This window comes from Sesamum indicum, linkage group LG5, assembly GCF_000512975.1.
Source record: "Sesamum indicum cultivar Zhongzhi No. 13 linkage group LG5, S_indicum_v1.0, whole genome shotgun sequence".
NCBI classification, from domain to species: Eukaryota; Viridiplantae; Streptophyta; class Magnoliopsida; order Lamiales; family Pedaliaceae; genus Sesamum; species Sesamum indicum.
This window is the reverse complement of record NC_026149.1, coordinates 18,594,905-18,610,624: the sequence shown is the minus strand read 5'-3', so window position 1 is coordinate 18,610,624 and position 15,720 is coordinate 18,594,905. Positions and strand designations below refer to the sequence as shown.

General features: G+C 37.3%; 1 protein-coding gene and 1 long non-coding RNA gene across 2 annotated transcripts; both read left to right on the top strand.

Annotated features, from left to right (window-relative positions):
* LOC105162933 (leucine aminopeptidase 2, chloroplastic) lies at nucleotides 243-5,619 on the top strand. The gene is made up of 10 exons (XM_011081109.2): nucleotides 243-551; nucleotides 1,118-1,532; nucleotides 1,634-1,828; nucleotides 2,038-2,263; nucleotides 2,359-2,485; nucleotides 2,677-2,772; nucleotides 3,352-3,429; nucleotides 4,120-4,180; nucleotides 4,350-4,537; nucleotides 5,163-5,619. Exons 1-10 carry the CDS (start codon nucleotides 315-317, stop codon nucleotides 5,289-5,291), a joined length of 1,752 nt encoding a protein of 583 aa, XP_011079411.1. The 5' UTR covers nucleotides 243-314; the 3' UTR covers nucleotides 5,292-5,619.
* On the top strand, nucleotides 6,946-14,294 carry LOC110012021. Its single transcript, XR_002287165.1, has 3 exons — nucleotides 6,946-7,032; nucleotides 13,852-13,971; nucleotides 14,141-14,294. It is a non-coding gene; the product is annotated as an uncharacterized LOC110012021 (long non-coding RNA).

The window sequence follows — 15,720 nt, the reverse complement described above, 5'->3', positions numbered from 1 at the left end:
TTTTTTAGAAAAAGTTAAAATACAATAAAAATAAATTAATATTTTTAAATTTTTATTTAAATTAATTATATAAGTTTACTAAATATATAAATATTTATAATTTTTAAATAATAAAAAATATTTATATTTATATCAAATTTTGGAGTAGGTGGTTGTAATTTACCTTAAAAAAAATAAAAATTTATTGTTTTCAACCCCCCCTTCGTTTCAAGGCCGCTGCCCCGCAATATTATCTTCAGTGTAAACGTCACGAAGACGTTTCGACATTTGTATCTCTTCCTACTATAAATATCAGGAGACGGGCACACGTTACGATGGCCGCCATTAGAGTAGCTTCAACTTCCCTCACTCTACTCGCTTCTACTTCCAGTTCCTCTTCTTGTTACTATCATTCTTGTCCCTCGATTTTCACGAAATTTCGATTCGGCCCCATCTGGGCTGTTTCTTTGACCTTCCCACCCCTCTCTTCCAGAAGAGCAAAGCGAATGGCTCACTCCATTGCTCGAGCCACTCTCGGCCTCACTCAACCCAACAAGATCGACCCACCAAAGGTGTTGTTTTCCTCTATTTTATTTGAAGTCGGTATATCCGTTTTCTTTGTTTGTTTGACATTCTTCGTTTTGATTGATATTTTCTGACTCTTTGAATCTTGATTGTGTTTTGTAATATGTTTTCTGTGCGTATGATTTTATAAGTACTGGCTTCTTGTTGAAGTCATCAAGATTGTATCTATGATTTATTCCTTTTTTTTCTTGGGTTCTTTCTGTGGATTGATTAACTTTTGTTGTCAATGTAACTTTTTGGGTTATAATCTTTAACAACTTGAATGTATCATCTGCTTGCACGATTTTTTTTTCCCTTCCTATTCTTCTTCTACTGATTGGATGGTTTAATTGTTTGCAAGTATTTCCATTCATTTTGTTTCCTTTCCCAATTTAAATTGTTGGAGTGTCTCTGCTTAATAGTTGTTTCATGTGGTTTTCTGCTTGTCATCTTACTGAATCACGTTAACTTCTGTAGTATTTATCCATATGTAAGTGTGTTTCTATTGATCTTTTGGATTTGGGATAATATAATTACGCTTAAGTAAACTGACATCTTTCTGGAATGATGCAAGGTCTCGTTTGCTGCGAAAGAGATTGATCTGGGCGAATGGAAAGGAGACATACTTGCTGTTGGCGTCACAGAAAAGGACTTGGCGAAAGATGAGAATTCGAAGTTTAAGAATGTAGTTCTTCAAAAGCTAGATTCGAAGTTAGGTGGATTATTGTCTGAAGCCTCTTCTGAGGAGGACTTTACAGGAAAGGCTGGACAATCGACATTTCTTAGGCTTCCTGGTCTTGGCTCAAAGAGAGTTGGTTTAATTGGGCTTGGATCAGCTGCATCAGCAACTGTGACGTACCGCAATCTTGGTGAGGCTGTTGCTGCGGCAGCTAAGTCGACTCAGGCAAGTAATGTTGCCATCACACTTGCTTCTTCTGAAGGAATCCCTGCAGAGTTGAAGCCGAGTACTGCTTCAGCAATAGCTTCTGGTATGCTCCTTCATGGATATCTAGACATTTAATTGAACCTGCAACATCTGGTTGTTTCATATTCATGGAATTGAAACTTCATTAAATTTTCAATGTTACAGGAGCTGTGTTGGGGACTTTTGATGATAATAGGTTCAAGTCAGAATCAAAACAGCCATCTCTCAAATCGGTGGAAATTCTTGGTCTTGGTACTGGACCTGAGATAGAGAAAAAACTCAAATATGCACAAGATGTTTGTTCTGGGATCATCTTTGGGAAAGAGCTTGTAAATGCTCCAGCTAATGTGCTCACTCCTGGTTCGTAAAATGCCACTGGTGTTATGTCCGGTTTTTGTTCTTTCCTTGTTATGTATTGAGTAAACATTGTGATGAGTTGTTTGTGCCAGTGGGTGATTGCTGGAAGTTTCATTTTCTTAGGCCCTAATTGACTTTATGTTTTTGGTCTTGATTTGGCCCTTTTATGATTTAAAATTGTTTGTACTTTTTGTTTTTTTCATAAATTTCAGGAGCACTTGCGAGTGAGGCCCAAAAGATTGCTTCAGAGTATAGTGATGTATTTTCTGCAAAAATATTGGATGTAGAACAGTGCAAAGAACTGAAGATGGGCTCCTATTTGGGTGTAGCTGCAGCTTCTGCCAATCCTCCTCATTTTATCCATTTATGTTACAAGCCTCCCAGTGGAGAAGTCAAAACCAAGCTGGCCTTAGTTGGAAAAGGATTGACTTTTGACAGGTAATAATATATTAATATATGTTTGCTTTGGCGGTCGAGATCTGCTCATGAGGTCTTTTCTCATGCGAAGTCTTGAATATTTCTCTATCGTACAGTGGTGGCTACAATATCAAGACGGGACCGGGTTGTTCTATTGAACTCATGAAATTTGATATGGGAGGCTCAGCAGCAGTACTGGGTGCAGCAAAAGCTCTTGGCCAAATCAAGCCTGCAGGCGTCGAGGTGGATATTTTTCTCTCTGGCTGCTTCTTCAGGAATATGCTGTTTGCTTGACTTGTTTCATTACCAAGTTATAGTTATTGGTTATTCCCTTTTGGCACCCCCTGTCCTATGCTCACAAGTATCTATTATTCGATCTTAAGGATTTTTAGATGGATTAAGAGAAAAGTTGATAATCGGTTATGTATATGCAGGTTCACTTCATTGTTGCAGCTTGTGAGAATATGATAAGTGGAACTGGTATGAGACCTGGGGACATTGTTACAGCTTCAAATGGAAAGACGATTGAGGTAATTTGTCTTTGTTGCATCATGTCATTATTCCTCATACATTTATTTGCTCTCAGAAACAGTAATACTCGTTGACTCTGGTTCGCATAAAAACATTCTAACTCATCTTGTTACTTTTTTAAAATTATTTAGTAATTCTTCATCAAGTTGCTATAGCAAAAATGTAGTAATGGATGCTTTATTGATTCATTATATGTTCCTTATTAGTTATGAATAGGTTTACATTTCAGGTAATTTTGCTGTTATTCAGATCATGTTATTCTCTTCTTCCTTATATCTCTATCATTATCAAGCTGTACTATTTTCTTCATGCTTGATATTGGAGAAATATCTAGTTAACTTCTATAAAGGAATATTACCTGGGTTTCCAGAAAATTATCAAAATCACCAATTTGTCAAATAAATCAGAATCATTTATCTGATAGTTTCATTATCTTCTTCCATGTTTTTTTCTAGCATAAAACTTGGAAGCTGAAAATATTATAAGCTTGCTGTGTTCTAACACTTGTATCGAACAGTACAGCCCAGAATATCTTGCTCATTTTTTCCCTTAATGTAATTTGTGTCTATAAATGCTAGGTAAACAATACGGATGCTGAAGGCAGACTTACACTTGCAGATGCTTTGGTGTATGCTTGTAATCAAGGTGTAGAGAAGGTATGCTAAGATTCGCCTCCATTTGCATTCTGTTCTTTGCGGCTTCTTTTTCTTGTGATACTCTTTTAGCTTTTCAAATATGATGGCTCTGGAGGAGCAAAGTTACCTTAACTCTGAAATGGCGACTAGAACATATTTATTTTATCACCTTTGTGAAATGTATTCTTAAGTAATACTATCAGATCAGACGAGTGTATTTGTTCACTTTCAACATTTGAATATTTTCGGAGAAAAGGCTTAGTTATATCAATGTCCATAATTTATGAAACCTAAAATTTGACTATTTGTGATAGTGTTTTGCGTTCCAATAGTCGTATCTTCTGAGGATCAAAGACACCCAGTTCTGGAATGACAACTATGACATCATTAATCTATAGCTTTGTGGACTGTTCAAATAAGCGATATTCCTATACCCAAATCATATCTGTATTTGCTTGCCTTCAACATTTGAAAGTTTCTGGAAAAAGGTTTAAAAGCTTGTTATATCAGCTTGTCTTTACTTTTGCATATTTAATGCTGTCACAGTGTCATATGCCATTCAGAGTTGAACTTTTCTCTTCCCTGCTGAAAATTCAAGGGAAATGCACAAGCAAAACCTTTAAACTGTTTAGCGTATCCCATCTGGAAGTTGTTTCTGGAGTTCATTTTGAAGTTGAATGTTTTCATGAAGTTTTTATATTTAATGTGTAGATTGTGGACCTGGCGACACTAACGGGGGCCTGTGTTGTTGCTCTTGGACCCTCTATCGGTGGTAAGTGGTTTGTAATTTGACTAAATTGCTACAAATTTATTGCCTGAATTCAAGATCTGTAAGTAACAAAATGGGGTTGCTATAATTTTTCCTTATTACATCTATGTAAATAGATGGAGGCAGCGTAACTTAGATATCCACTGATGTTTTCTTTAACATACAAAAACAGGGGTTTTCACACCCAGTGATGACCTGGCAAAAGAGGTACTTGGAGCCTCGGAGGTGAGTGGGGAAAAGCTCTGGAGGATGCCGTTGGAGGAAAGTTACTGGGACTCGATGAAATCGGGAGTAGCTGATATGGTGAATACAGGTGGTCGTCAAGGTGGTGCCATCACGGCCGCTCTTTTCTTGAAGCAGGTAAAAGAATCCATCCAACCTTTCCTTTATTCCACTTGGCTGCAAATAGTAGCTCAAAATACCTGTTTTCTATTCCCAACACTTCACTGCTGCTATAGTGCTATCTTCTACAACTTATCAAGATGTTGGTTCTTCAAAATTGCCCCTGGATTTCAGAATTAGTAGTTTATTTTTAAGAATCTAAACGGTATCATATCATTGTCCAATTGCATTACCTAAATTCCCAACACTTCACTGCCGTATAGTGCTATCTTCTACAACTTATCAAGATGTTGGTTCTACAAAATTGCCCCTGGATTTCATAATTAGTGGTTTATTTTTAAGAATCTAAACGGCATCATTTCATTGTCCAATTACATTACCTAAATGCCAAAGCTTGCGAAGTAGCATGGTTGACCTAAATGCACATTGACATCGCTGGCCCCGTATGGAACTCTTCTTGGACATGAAAGCACCAATGTAGAACACTTCTTTTTGCTTACATTCAGCCACGAGTCTGAATTTGGCTGATTCAAACTTACACAAACAGCCTTTTTAAGATTTCGACATAAAGATCCATGAAGATTGACCTTCTTGGTCGGCAATAGTCAGTGAATCTGACAATTCAAAAACTGTTCTATTGCAGTTTGTCGACGAGAAGGTCCAGTGGATGCACATTGACATCGCTGGCCCCGTATGGAACGACAAGAAGAAGAATGCAACGGGATTTGGTATTTCTACACTGGTCGAGTGGGTCTTAAAGAACTCTTCTTGATTCCAGTTTCGTTACTGTGCTCCTAAAGGGGGAAGATACCGATACGAGAGGTAAAACTCGAAGTAAGAATTAGAACTTCTTGGCTGAACATGTCTGTCTACCTATTTCATGAAAGCTGCAGGTTGGGGGAAAAGAATTGTTTGTGGGATTGTACAACTCTTTATTTTGCTCCTTGAAATATGGAACTGTTCATTTAGTCTTTCTATGTTCTCCCTTGCATATTTGGTCAGTATATTGCTTCCTCCTAATGTGGAGTCAGAATGGAGTTGGCTTGTGTTTTTGTGACAAAATTGGATGATCTGAAGCAATATTGTTTTTTCTTTTAAAATTTAAGTTTTGTATAATATGGGCTGAGCCTGTTAATTAGGCTTCGTTTGGATTATTTATTGGGAACAACTTGAGTAGTAGTGCAATTGACAAACAAAAGATGAAAATAACACTGGGAGTTTGTACGAGGACGACGGGTTACAGGTCGGTACAACATGGATTTTTCACAAAAGTCAAAGTCAAACTCAATCTGGCATAAAGTACCTCTAAGTACTTAGTGAAGTTGACCAATTATATTCACATTGTGCATCATACATGCACACAAAAGAAATGAGGAATGAATATGGGGAAAAATTTATGGACTTTTTGTGATAATAGAAATGTTCAAAATTCTTTTATGAAAATTGAAGTATTTATTATCTTCTCTGTGATATAAAATAAAATTTAAAAAATTCCTTCCGCTTTGTGAGTCACACGCGCTTTGACTGGGAATTGACTATAAAAGTGCACTTATAGTTCCCCAAGTTTTCAGAGTTTTAATAGTATTAGTTCTTAAATTAAATTTCTTTTGCTCTTTTTTGATAATCTATCATAATGCTCAAAATTAGGTCTAACATGCTTTTGATATAAATCAAATTCTCATAAATTCATACATTTTTCTGACCGTCTTGTTTTTAAGTATTCCAAGTCCTCGATTTTATGGACTTTCTTCAACCACACTACCGTTGTAGATGGTCTGCAGACACTTGGCTCCTTCAGCAACAATCAACACAACCCTACAGAGTTTCCTACCTTAGGGCGTGGAAGGAACTTCAATATAGGGACTTAATAAAATTTGGTACAAACAAGTTGAACTGAAGCTTTACTTTTATTGAAAAAATATACGGAATATAACATAGATATTATTTCTTCCATTGAAGGAGACAACTACTTAGCCTCTCATATAAAAGAGGACTTGATTCGTTGGGGAAACCCTCATAAATTAAGAAATTTGAAAACATGACGACTTAGAATTTGAGATTTTATGTTTTGAAGAGTTGGAGAAGATTTTTGATGATCATCATCTGCTTCATTGCTACCTTATTTATAGGCGTCCACGGACTTCAAACCCGGACTCCAAACTTTATTTTTGTTGACGTCACTATGTTCATCATCACCGCGTCCTTTCCTCCTGTTAGTTATAATGGCTTATCGGCCATGTGATTGCTAGCTGGCTTTCCTGCTTTGCTGACTGTTAGTCTTTGTTATTTTCTGTCGACAGTCTTATTCTTGATTTTTTAGATTCTTCAATTTTTACTTATTTTTGTAAAATTCCTTCTTTTCCCTTGTCCTGGTTCGGTTCGGGAATCTTTTGTGTGACACGAATTTTTGTTCCGAACAGGGGCTTATCCTGTTCCTCATAGCACGACCATATATGATTATGCCATTGCCCGACATCCTCGTAGCCTCGGTCGCTGGTAGCTTATTTTTCCAGGTCAACATCCTTTTCTTCTCAAATAAGCTTTCTGCAAACTCAATGCTCTTTCTTGTCATGAAATTTAACAGGAACGATCCATTTACTTTGTTTGAGAAAATTTTGAATCGATAATTGACTTCGTTCATCTCAGTGAGACAGACCCACAATCCCAAAGCTCTTTTGGTAGAAATATCGTCTTCACTAATAGCTAATAGCAGGGGAGCTTCTCCTGAGGCAACTTGATTTATTAAAAACCACCATGTTTGGCCTCTGCAACTTCATATGAAAAATGTTGGATGAGACCCTCTTTTTGTAGTTTACGTAGCAATTGATATGAATTTTATCTCCAGAATATTGCCTTTCTTTAGGTGTGGGTTATTTTGCCATGAATCAAAGACTGCCTCACTAATCCATTCCGAAAATTTTTGGAAAACTAGGTGACATATTATGAACTGAAGCGAGACTCTAAAGTCAACCATTCTCTGACATATTCTAGGTTGGACTCCTCTAACATCCAGACCCTATTATATTTTTTGGATGTTTCGATGATGGTCTTGCCTGAAATTACTAGTTTGCTGGAAATTAATTTTTCCCACATGTGATGATAGTCCAACCAAGCACAAGAAGATATCAATTCGTTAGTATTAACTTTAGAAATATCTGTCATCGGCCTAAGGTTAATCTCTCCCTCTTTTACCCTAGAAGTGATGGGTTGACTTGAATTTTCAAGAGTTTGCACTTCCTGTGACTCAATTGTTGCCGTTTCACCAAAGTTTGATGATGGCCTTGTGCAATGGGTACTTGAATCTGACGCTACAGGTCTAGAGCCCCGTACTCTGAAGGCATGCTTAGGGTCATGCTCCCTCAACTCGTGAGTCATCCCTGAAGGTGATGCCTTCCGAATTGGTTCTTGTAAATCGTTCCATAGCGAGGTGGACACTAATAAGAAACTCCTTATGGCGACCTGGACTGTGTCTAGGTCACTTCTTTGGATTTGTCCGGTAACTTGGGCACTCAACTTTAGCTGCCCGAACTTCTTGTCAAGCTCCTCGAGGTTTTTTCGGAGGTGCCTGAGTCTCAGCATGATGGAGTTTGTTTTAAGTGCATCCATCTCTCGTCAGGAAATCTGTAAGAACATTTCATGAGATTTTATAACTACAATATTATAACAATAATATTGGCTTTCGGCTTGCCATATGATAATACGAGCTTTCTCTATCTTTGATTCTAATTTATTTCTTAAGAAAGCCTTAACTAGTATTATTAACCTTTAAAGTAAATTTTTTAGCAAGTAAAAATAAAGGTCATTTCTTAAAATCCTTCTAAATTGCAAAGAATTCCTTCTCCTTAATGTGCAAAACTGTAGCTTGTTGTTCTGAGAACAACCCTCCTGTATATCTCTACAAGGTTCTTCCCCCGCAGTGTCATGAGCACTGCTGCACATCTATAGTCATTGGTGTCCGTGTAGACTACCAATTTTTATCCTCGTCCTGTGGTATAGTAAGCTTTGGCAGGTTACTGCAAACTTATTTCAGCTCACGAACCCTTTTCGTGTGGATTTCTTCTCATTTTAATTTTAAACTTTCCGTTTCTTTCAGAAGTAGTTGGAATCCTTCTTGTATCTTGCAAGATTTTAATGAAGATGCCTGCAAATTTAACAACTCCCAAGAAGCTTTGCAAATGCTTCTTGTCTTTGAGTACGTTTAAGAAATTATGAATTTTCTCCACAATATGATCCTGTAACTTAATTTCTATTTTGTCAATAAGAACTCCTAAAAATTTAATTTTATTGACAGCAATAGTAGCTTTTTTTCTCAGAAAGCACTAATCTTTCTTTATGGCATGCATCAGAAAATATTTTAAAATATTTAATACGATCTTTCATATTCTTAAATGCAATCAATATATCGTCAATATAGACAAACATGAATTCAAAATAATCTTTAAAAAGATTATGCACTTTCCTTGACAATCATCTGGATATCCTTTTTATCTTCCATGTTCATCTGGATAGGTTTGAATCGTACGTACTCGTACTTGCATTCTTCCTTTACCTTTAGAGTAGCTTCGATCTTGTTTCTATCCCACCATGCCGGAGATTTTGCACTGAAGTTCCTCTAGATAAGTCTCTTGATATTCTCAAGAGAAAGCTTGATTTCCTCGCTAATATCTAGCGATTTCATTCTTGTAGTGCTTCCTTAAGGTTCCTAATATCTTCCTCGGATTCCTTGTGGAAGTTATTACTATTGATGAGTCCCTGTTGCATGAAAGGCAAAAGAACCTTACCAAATTTCCTCTTGTCCTGCATTTTTGGGTTAGTTAATCTGGCATTGAAATCACCATGTTCGCTGTAAAAATTTATAAGCATTATCCTGCTAAATGTTTTTTCTCTTCACAACACCTATATCTCACTACCACAATTAGTAGTAATGATTAATAAATTCTTTTGACTATCCTACATATATATCTTGCAAATGTTCAAATAAAGTTATTACCAAGCAAGGCATCTATACCTATATCATGAAAGTAAATAGGAGGTGTTTTTATCCTAAACTAAAGTGATCCAAATGCTCCTCCGATCATGATCTTGGCTTCTCGTATTCTCTTATTGAGTATTAAATTTTTTTGTGAAAAATCTCTTCCTGCAATAGGGGGTAAGGTTTCCCTTACTTCTTTAGGGAAAACTCCAGGTTTTGCCGCGCAAATCCCTGATCCTGAATTAATATAAGCTGCAAAATACTCTGTTTTATATTGATCATACAACATACCAACATATATGTATATAGAGAAAGGGCTCGTCATTCAATCCTTATGGTAACACCATCAAAGACTGAATTTCATTCCGTTACCTTTTCTTCCCTATGGCTTATGATTTTCGAGAAAACTTAACCCCAAAGTCATACTCCCATTTTCTTGTCCTGCAATACCTGCAACTAAAATTTCATGACCTACTATTTCTAACATTCCTTTATATCTACCCACAACAGGTTGCTGCAAATGATATAAGTCATACTAGCTCGTCCCAAGACATGGAGAGAAGGCCCCAACGTCCTAAGTTTGACAAATTCTATTGTTTTTCCACAATAATTACGGTCACAACACTGAAGACTGCTGGCGTATGAAGAATGAGATTGAAAGACTTATCCAAAACGGATATTTGCAGGAGTAAGTTTGTTGGGGAAAACTGGAGGAATAGGGCCATACCGAAGGCAAGAAACAAACAAAGGAAAGGAAGCGAAAGTTCCCAACCCCAAGTATCTTCTAAGCGAACAGCACAAAAATGCATTTGGGAGGAGAGCTGAGGCTAATGACCCTCTCGTATCCGAATGATTGCAGGAGGCCCAAGTGGAGGACAGTCCCGCCATGCTAGAAATGCTCAAATCAAAGAGGCGCATAGCATAACTATAAAAAAATATGGGTTGTTGGGGCGATGGAGGACACCGCCCTCATCCAGTTCGAAAGAGCATAATGGTCGGGCCCCAAATGTTCTCATAATGAGGTTCTAGTAATCACAACATTATTAACCAACTATGAAGTAGGTGCATTTTCATAGATTCAGAAAGTTCTGTGAACATATTGTTCGTAGAGGCATACGATCAGGTGCAGTTAAGGGACATCCCCTGGAGAAGGTGAATACCTTCGTGTACCTTTTTGCAGGAGAAGTAGGCCACCCTCGGGGCATGGCTTCTCTCCTATTGACTCTAGGTACTGGAAATACTCGGAAGACTTGCCTGTTGAATTTTTTAGTGGTGGTTACACGCTCAGCCTACAACGTCAGGAGACCCACCCTAAATGCTTTTCAAGTTGTAATTTCTACTTATCATACATCTGGAGGCATAAGAGAAGTACAAGGAGACCCCCTCCAATCTCGCAAATGTTACGTGGAAGTTGTACGCAAAGAGCTAAAAAGAAATGATGATGAAATTTTTAAGGAAACACCCCCAAGCAAGCGAGAGAAGAGGGATATAGAAGATAAAGAAACTGAGGGATATCCCCCAAAGTTCAGCCAGTTGAGAAATTAATGAATGTCGAACTCAGATGGAGGATGCAGTACGTGAAGAAATAATTCAAGGTTTGCGTCGCAATGTAGATATCTTTGCATGGACCCCCCAAGACTTAGAAGGGGTCGATCCTAACGTCATAATTCATCATCTTAATGCTGATCCCAACATCAAGCCAGTAAAACGATAGAAGAGACACTTGGGACCAGAAAAAGATAAGATAATTGAAGCTGAAATTGACAAATTACTTGCGGCACAACACATCGAAGAAATACAATTCCTTGAATGATTGTCCAATGTCGTATTGACTTCAAGAATCTCAACAAGGCATGCCTTAAAGATTTTTATCCTTTACCACAAATTGATCAATTGGTAGGTTCCACATGAGGATGTGGATTGTTAAGCATAATGGATGCATCTCAAGGGTATTATCAAATAATACTAGCTCCAAAAGACCATAAAAAAGTCAGTTTCATCACTTCTGTAGGAACATTCTATTACGAGGCCATGCCATTTGGCCTAAAGAATACAGGGGCCACTTACCAATGATTGGTAGATAAAATATTTCTCCCACAAATTGGAAAGAAGATCGAGGTGTACATAGCGATATGCTAGTAAAAAGTAAGTAGACTAAGGATCATGTGGTAGACTTAAAGAAAACGGTCTCTATTCTGAGGAATTATCAGTTAAAGCACAATTCCAAAAACTGCACCTTTGGAGTAAAAGGGGGACGCTTCCTGGGTTTTATGGTCACCCAAGAGGAATTGAGGCTAACCCCCTTAAGATTAAAGCTATTCTGGACATGAAGGCACCCTCCAACATTAATATAGTAAAAAGACTAACTAGGAGGGTGGCGGCACTCAGCCGTTCTATCTCCAAGTCGGTAAAGAAAAGCCTACCCTTTTTTAAAGTCCTGCAGAAGGCGAAGAATTTTGAGTGGGACAGTGCGTGTCAACAAGCCTATGAAGAACTCAAACGATATTTAGCAGGCTCACTCTACCGGTGAGACCGTCCCCAAGGGATACCCTTTTTCTGTATTTATTAGTCACCCCCAAGCTATTAGCTCTATCCTAATTCGTGAAGATAACGGGAAATAAATGTCGATGTACTACGTCAGTAAAGTACTCGAAGGACAATACTCTCTTATTTGGTTTAAAGCCTCCAATAATGAGGCTGAATACGAAGCACTCGTAAGAGGTCCCAAAATAGCATATGAAGTAGGAGCTAGACACTTGATAGCTTATTCAGATTCATAGCTAATAGCCAAACAAGTAGAAGGTTCGTATGAAGCTAAGGAAGAAAATATGATATAATGCCTACAACAAATAGCAGAATTAAAGACAGAATCCGAGAGTTTCCAGTTTATTCAAATCCCAAGGGAGGAAAATATCAAAGCAGACTGCCTCTCCAAATTGGCTAGTACTTTATAAGATTGCAGGATGAGGTATATTACCATACAATACCTCTTCAAACTAAGAGCTCCAATTTATGTTCAAGCAATGTCTTCCATAGGTGATTGGAGGACTCCTGTTATCTAATGGCTCAAGAGGGGTGCCTCCCAAATAATAGGAGGGAGGCAGTAAAACTCGGGGCTCGAGCTTCCCATTTCCTACTACAATGAGGGGTCCTCTACAAGAAATTCTTCACACACCCCTTACTCCGGTGTTTATCGCTGCAAGAAAGACTACATATTCTTAAAGAAGTACATAGTGGTTACTGTGGAGCGCATGGGGGAACATGGATCCTCGCTAGCAGAGCATTGGGGGCTAGATACTTCTGGCCCTTCATGAAACAAGATGCACGATAATTGGTGAGGAAATATGATAAATGCCGAAGCACTCCTCCCTCATACATCAACCTACGGAACCCCTCTCAACCATGTTATCACCTTATCCGTTCGCGCAATGGGGAATGGATATTGTGGGATCTTTCCCCCTCGCTCCCGTTCAAAGAAAATTTCTACTAGTAACCATCGAATACTTCACCAAATGGGTAGAGATCAAGCCACACGCCCGTATCACAGAAACAAAGGTGATGAAATTTATTGGAGGAATAACATCTATCGTTGTTGACTCCCTCGAGAACTAATCTTAGACAATGGCCGACAATTCCAAAGCCGTAGAATACAAGATTGGTGTAAAGGACTACATATCAAATAAAGATTCACATCAATGATACACCCCAGTACAATGGGCAAGTGGAGGTCACTGACCGAATCCTAGTACAAGGAATTAAAAGAAGACTAGATAGAGTTAGGGGAAACATGAAGAATTAACTAGTGTCCTATGGGCATACCGCACAATCCCCCATGGGTCTATGGGAGAGAGTCCCTTTACAATAGCTTATTGAACTGAGATGATCATCCCTGCTGAATTGGGTTACCCTCTCACAGAATTTTGCACATTTTTGAAGAAAAAAATACGGAGTTGCTAAAAGAAAACCTGGATTGTATTGAAGAATTGAGAGAGAAAGCTTTCTTTTGCATTTAAAGATACAAGAACACTATGATTAATGCCCACAACAAAAGAGTAAAAATACGAAGTTTTAAAATTGGAGATAAGTATTAAGAAGAATGGATGGTGGAAATGATTTGAAAAGGAAACTATTGACTAACAATTCACTTTTGGGAAGTGTCATATTAGTGATCCTTTATTTGGAATAAAGGATTTTATTATCTTATGGATGGTTAAATGAACCTAAATATATTTTAATGCATCCATACAAGGTATATATATTAGTAATTTGAAATAATTAATGAATACATAACAAAGCAAGAAAATAATTTTCCTCTCTCCAATTTACACTTGGTATGTTTTTCTCGTCAATTCTTTTCTAGCAAGTTGAGTTGGGAGTCTCAAGTTTCAGTATGGTGTGGACGCAACTTTAGAGGGTTTCTATGTTGAAGCCTTACGTGAACGGATCAAACGAAGGAGGTTCGAAATAAATCAAATCAAAGGTAATTCTTGATTTGTGATTTATGCACATCTTGCTTTACATTCAACCATTCGCTCGTTTATTTTTATTTACTACATCGAACGCACGAGAATTCCAAAAGTACATCCCTTGGAACTATGGTTTTATTGCATTTTCGGTTTGATTTACGCATTTTATTATCATCGCTTAAGCTTGCGTGTTTCTGGATCGTTCCACTCGGACTTTGAGGTGCTTTCACCGGTATTGGCCCTCGAGCGGTATATCAGAAGCATCAATCCCAACTGGTCCGATCATCTAATGCCCCAGTCTCCAAGTGATCCCTCGGCACCCGACAATGACAACGAACACGCGGCCGTAGGGGATAATGTGATTAAGATTAAAAAAAAATATATTTTGTAAAAATACAATTTTAAAATAATATTTTTTTTATTTTTGTAAATAATTTATTAATTTTTTGTTATATTATGTGTTTTTATATAGTATTGCACAATTTAACAAAAAAAATCATTTATATAATTTTACAAAAATAAATATTAAATAAAATAAATATCAAAATACATTAAATAAATGATAAATTTCGTAACTGTATTTGTAATGGCTTTTGTAATACACATAAATCAAAATCATTCGCCGTTACAAAGACTGTGCCAAAAAATATTTATCAATTTCGAAAACGACCATTCAAAAAACTGTTACAACAGCAACGTAAAAAGCGGTAACAAATGCAATGGCAAAAATAGTTACAATATAATTCAAAACTGTTACAAAGAGTATTACAAAAACCTATCCAAATATCAAGCACAACCATACCAAAATGTGTTTCAAAGACCGTTACAATAACAATAAAATCAAATTCAACTAAGCCGTTACAAAAGCAGTTCCAAATTGAGCTTTTGGCATGTGACTAGATTTGTAATGGTCTACTGTTGCCGTTACAACGACCGGTACAAATTGTAACGACTTTCAAATAGGTCGATCCAAATAATTTGTAATGCCGGATTTAGCCGTGGTAGGCTTGTCAGTTATAAGTTAATAAAGTTGTCGTTTCAAAAGCCGTTACAATAAAATAATTTCTTTTTAGTGCAGGTTCAGTCTCCGCAAATAAACAAAATTGAGTAAATGCACTCAAACATCGTCTTTAGCTTCATATAGATCATGTAGGTCTCTAAATCTTTGAGGTCTTGCACTCAAACTTGTATCAGCATGTACATTTTGTGGTGACAGCATTAATGGTGGTGTCATAGGTTCCACTGGGTTTCTCTTCATGATCAAAGAGTGGACTATATTGATCATTTTTTGCTTAATTGTTCCCGTGAAAATGCCTTCCTTATTGAACTCCACGTCCCAACTTATTACAATCTTCCAGTTGTCAGGATTGTATAACTTGTAGCCTTTTGAATAAGTATCAAAGCCGATAAATAAGTATTTAGCACTTTTATCATCAAGCTTCGTCCGTTTTTCATCCAAGACATGCGTGTAGGCTATGCTTCCAAAAATAACAAAATTGAGTAAATGTACTCAAATCCATTACCTCCTCTATAGCTTCGTACAGATTATGTAGGTCTCTAAATCTTCAGGTCTTGCAATCAAGCTTGTATCGGCATGCACATTTTGTGGTGACGACGTTAATGGCAGTGTCATGGGTTCCACTGGGCCTTTTTCTTCATCATCACAGAGTGGACTATATTGATCATTTTTAGCTTGATTGTTTCAGTCCCAAACGCCTTCCTCATCGAACTGTTAGAATAGGTGACTAAAAGCCAATTAGATT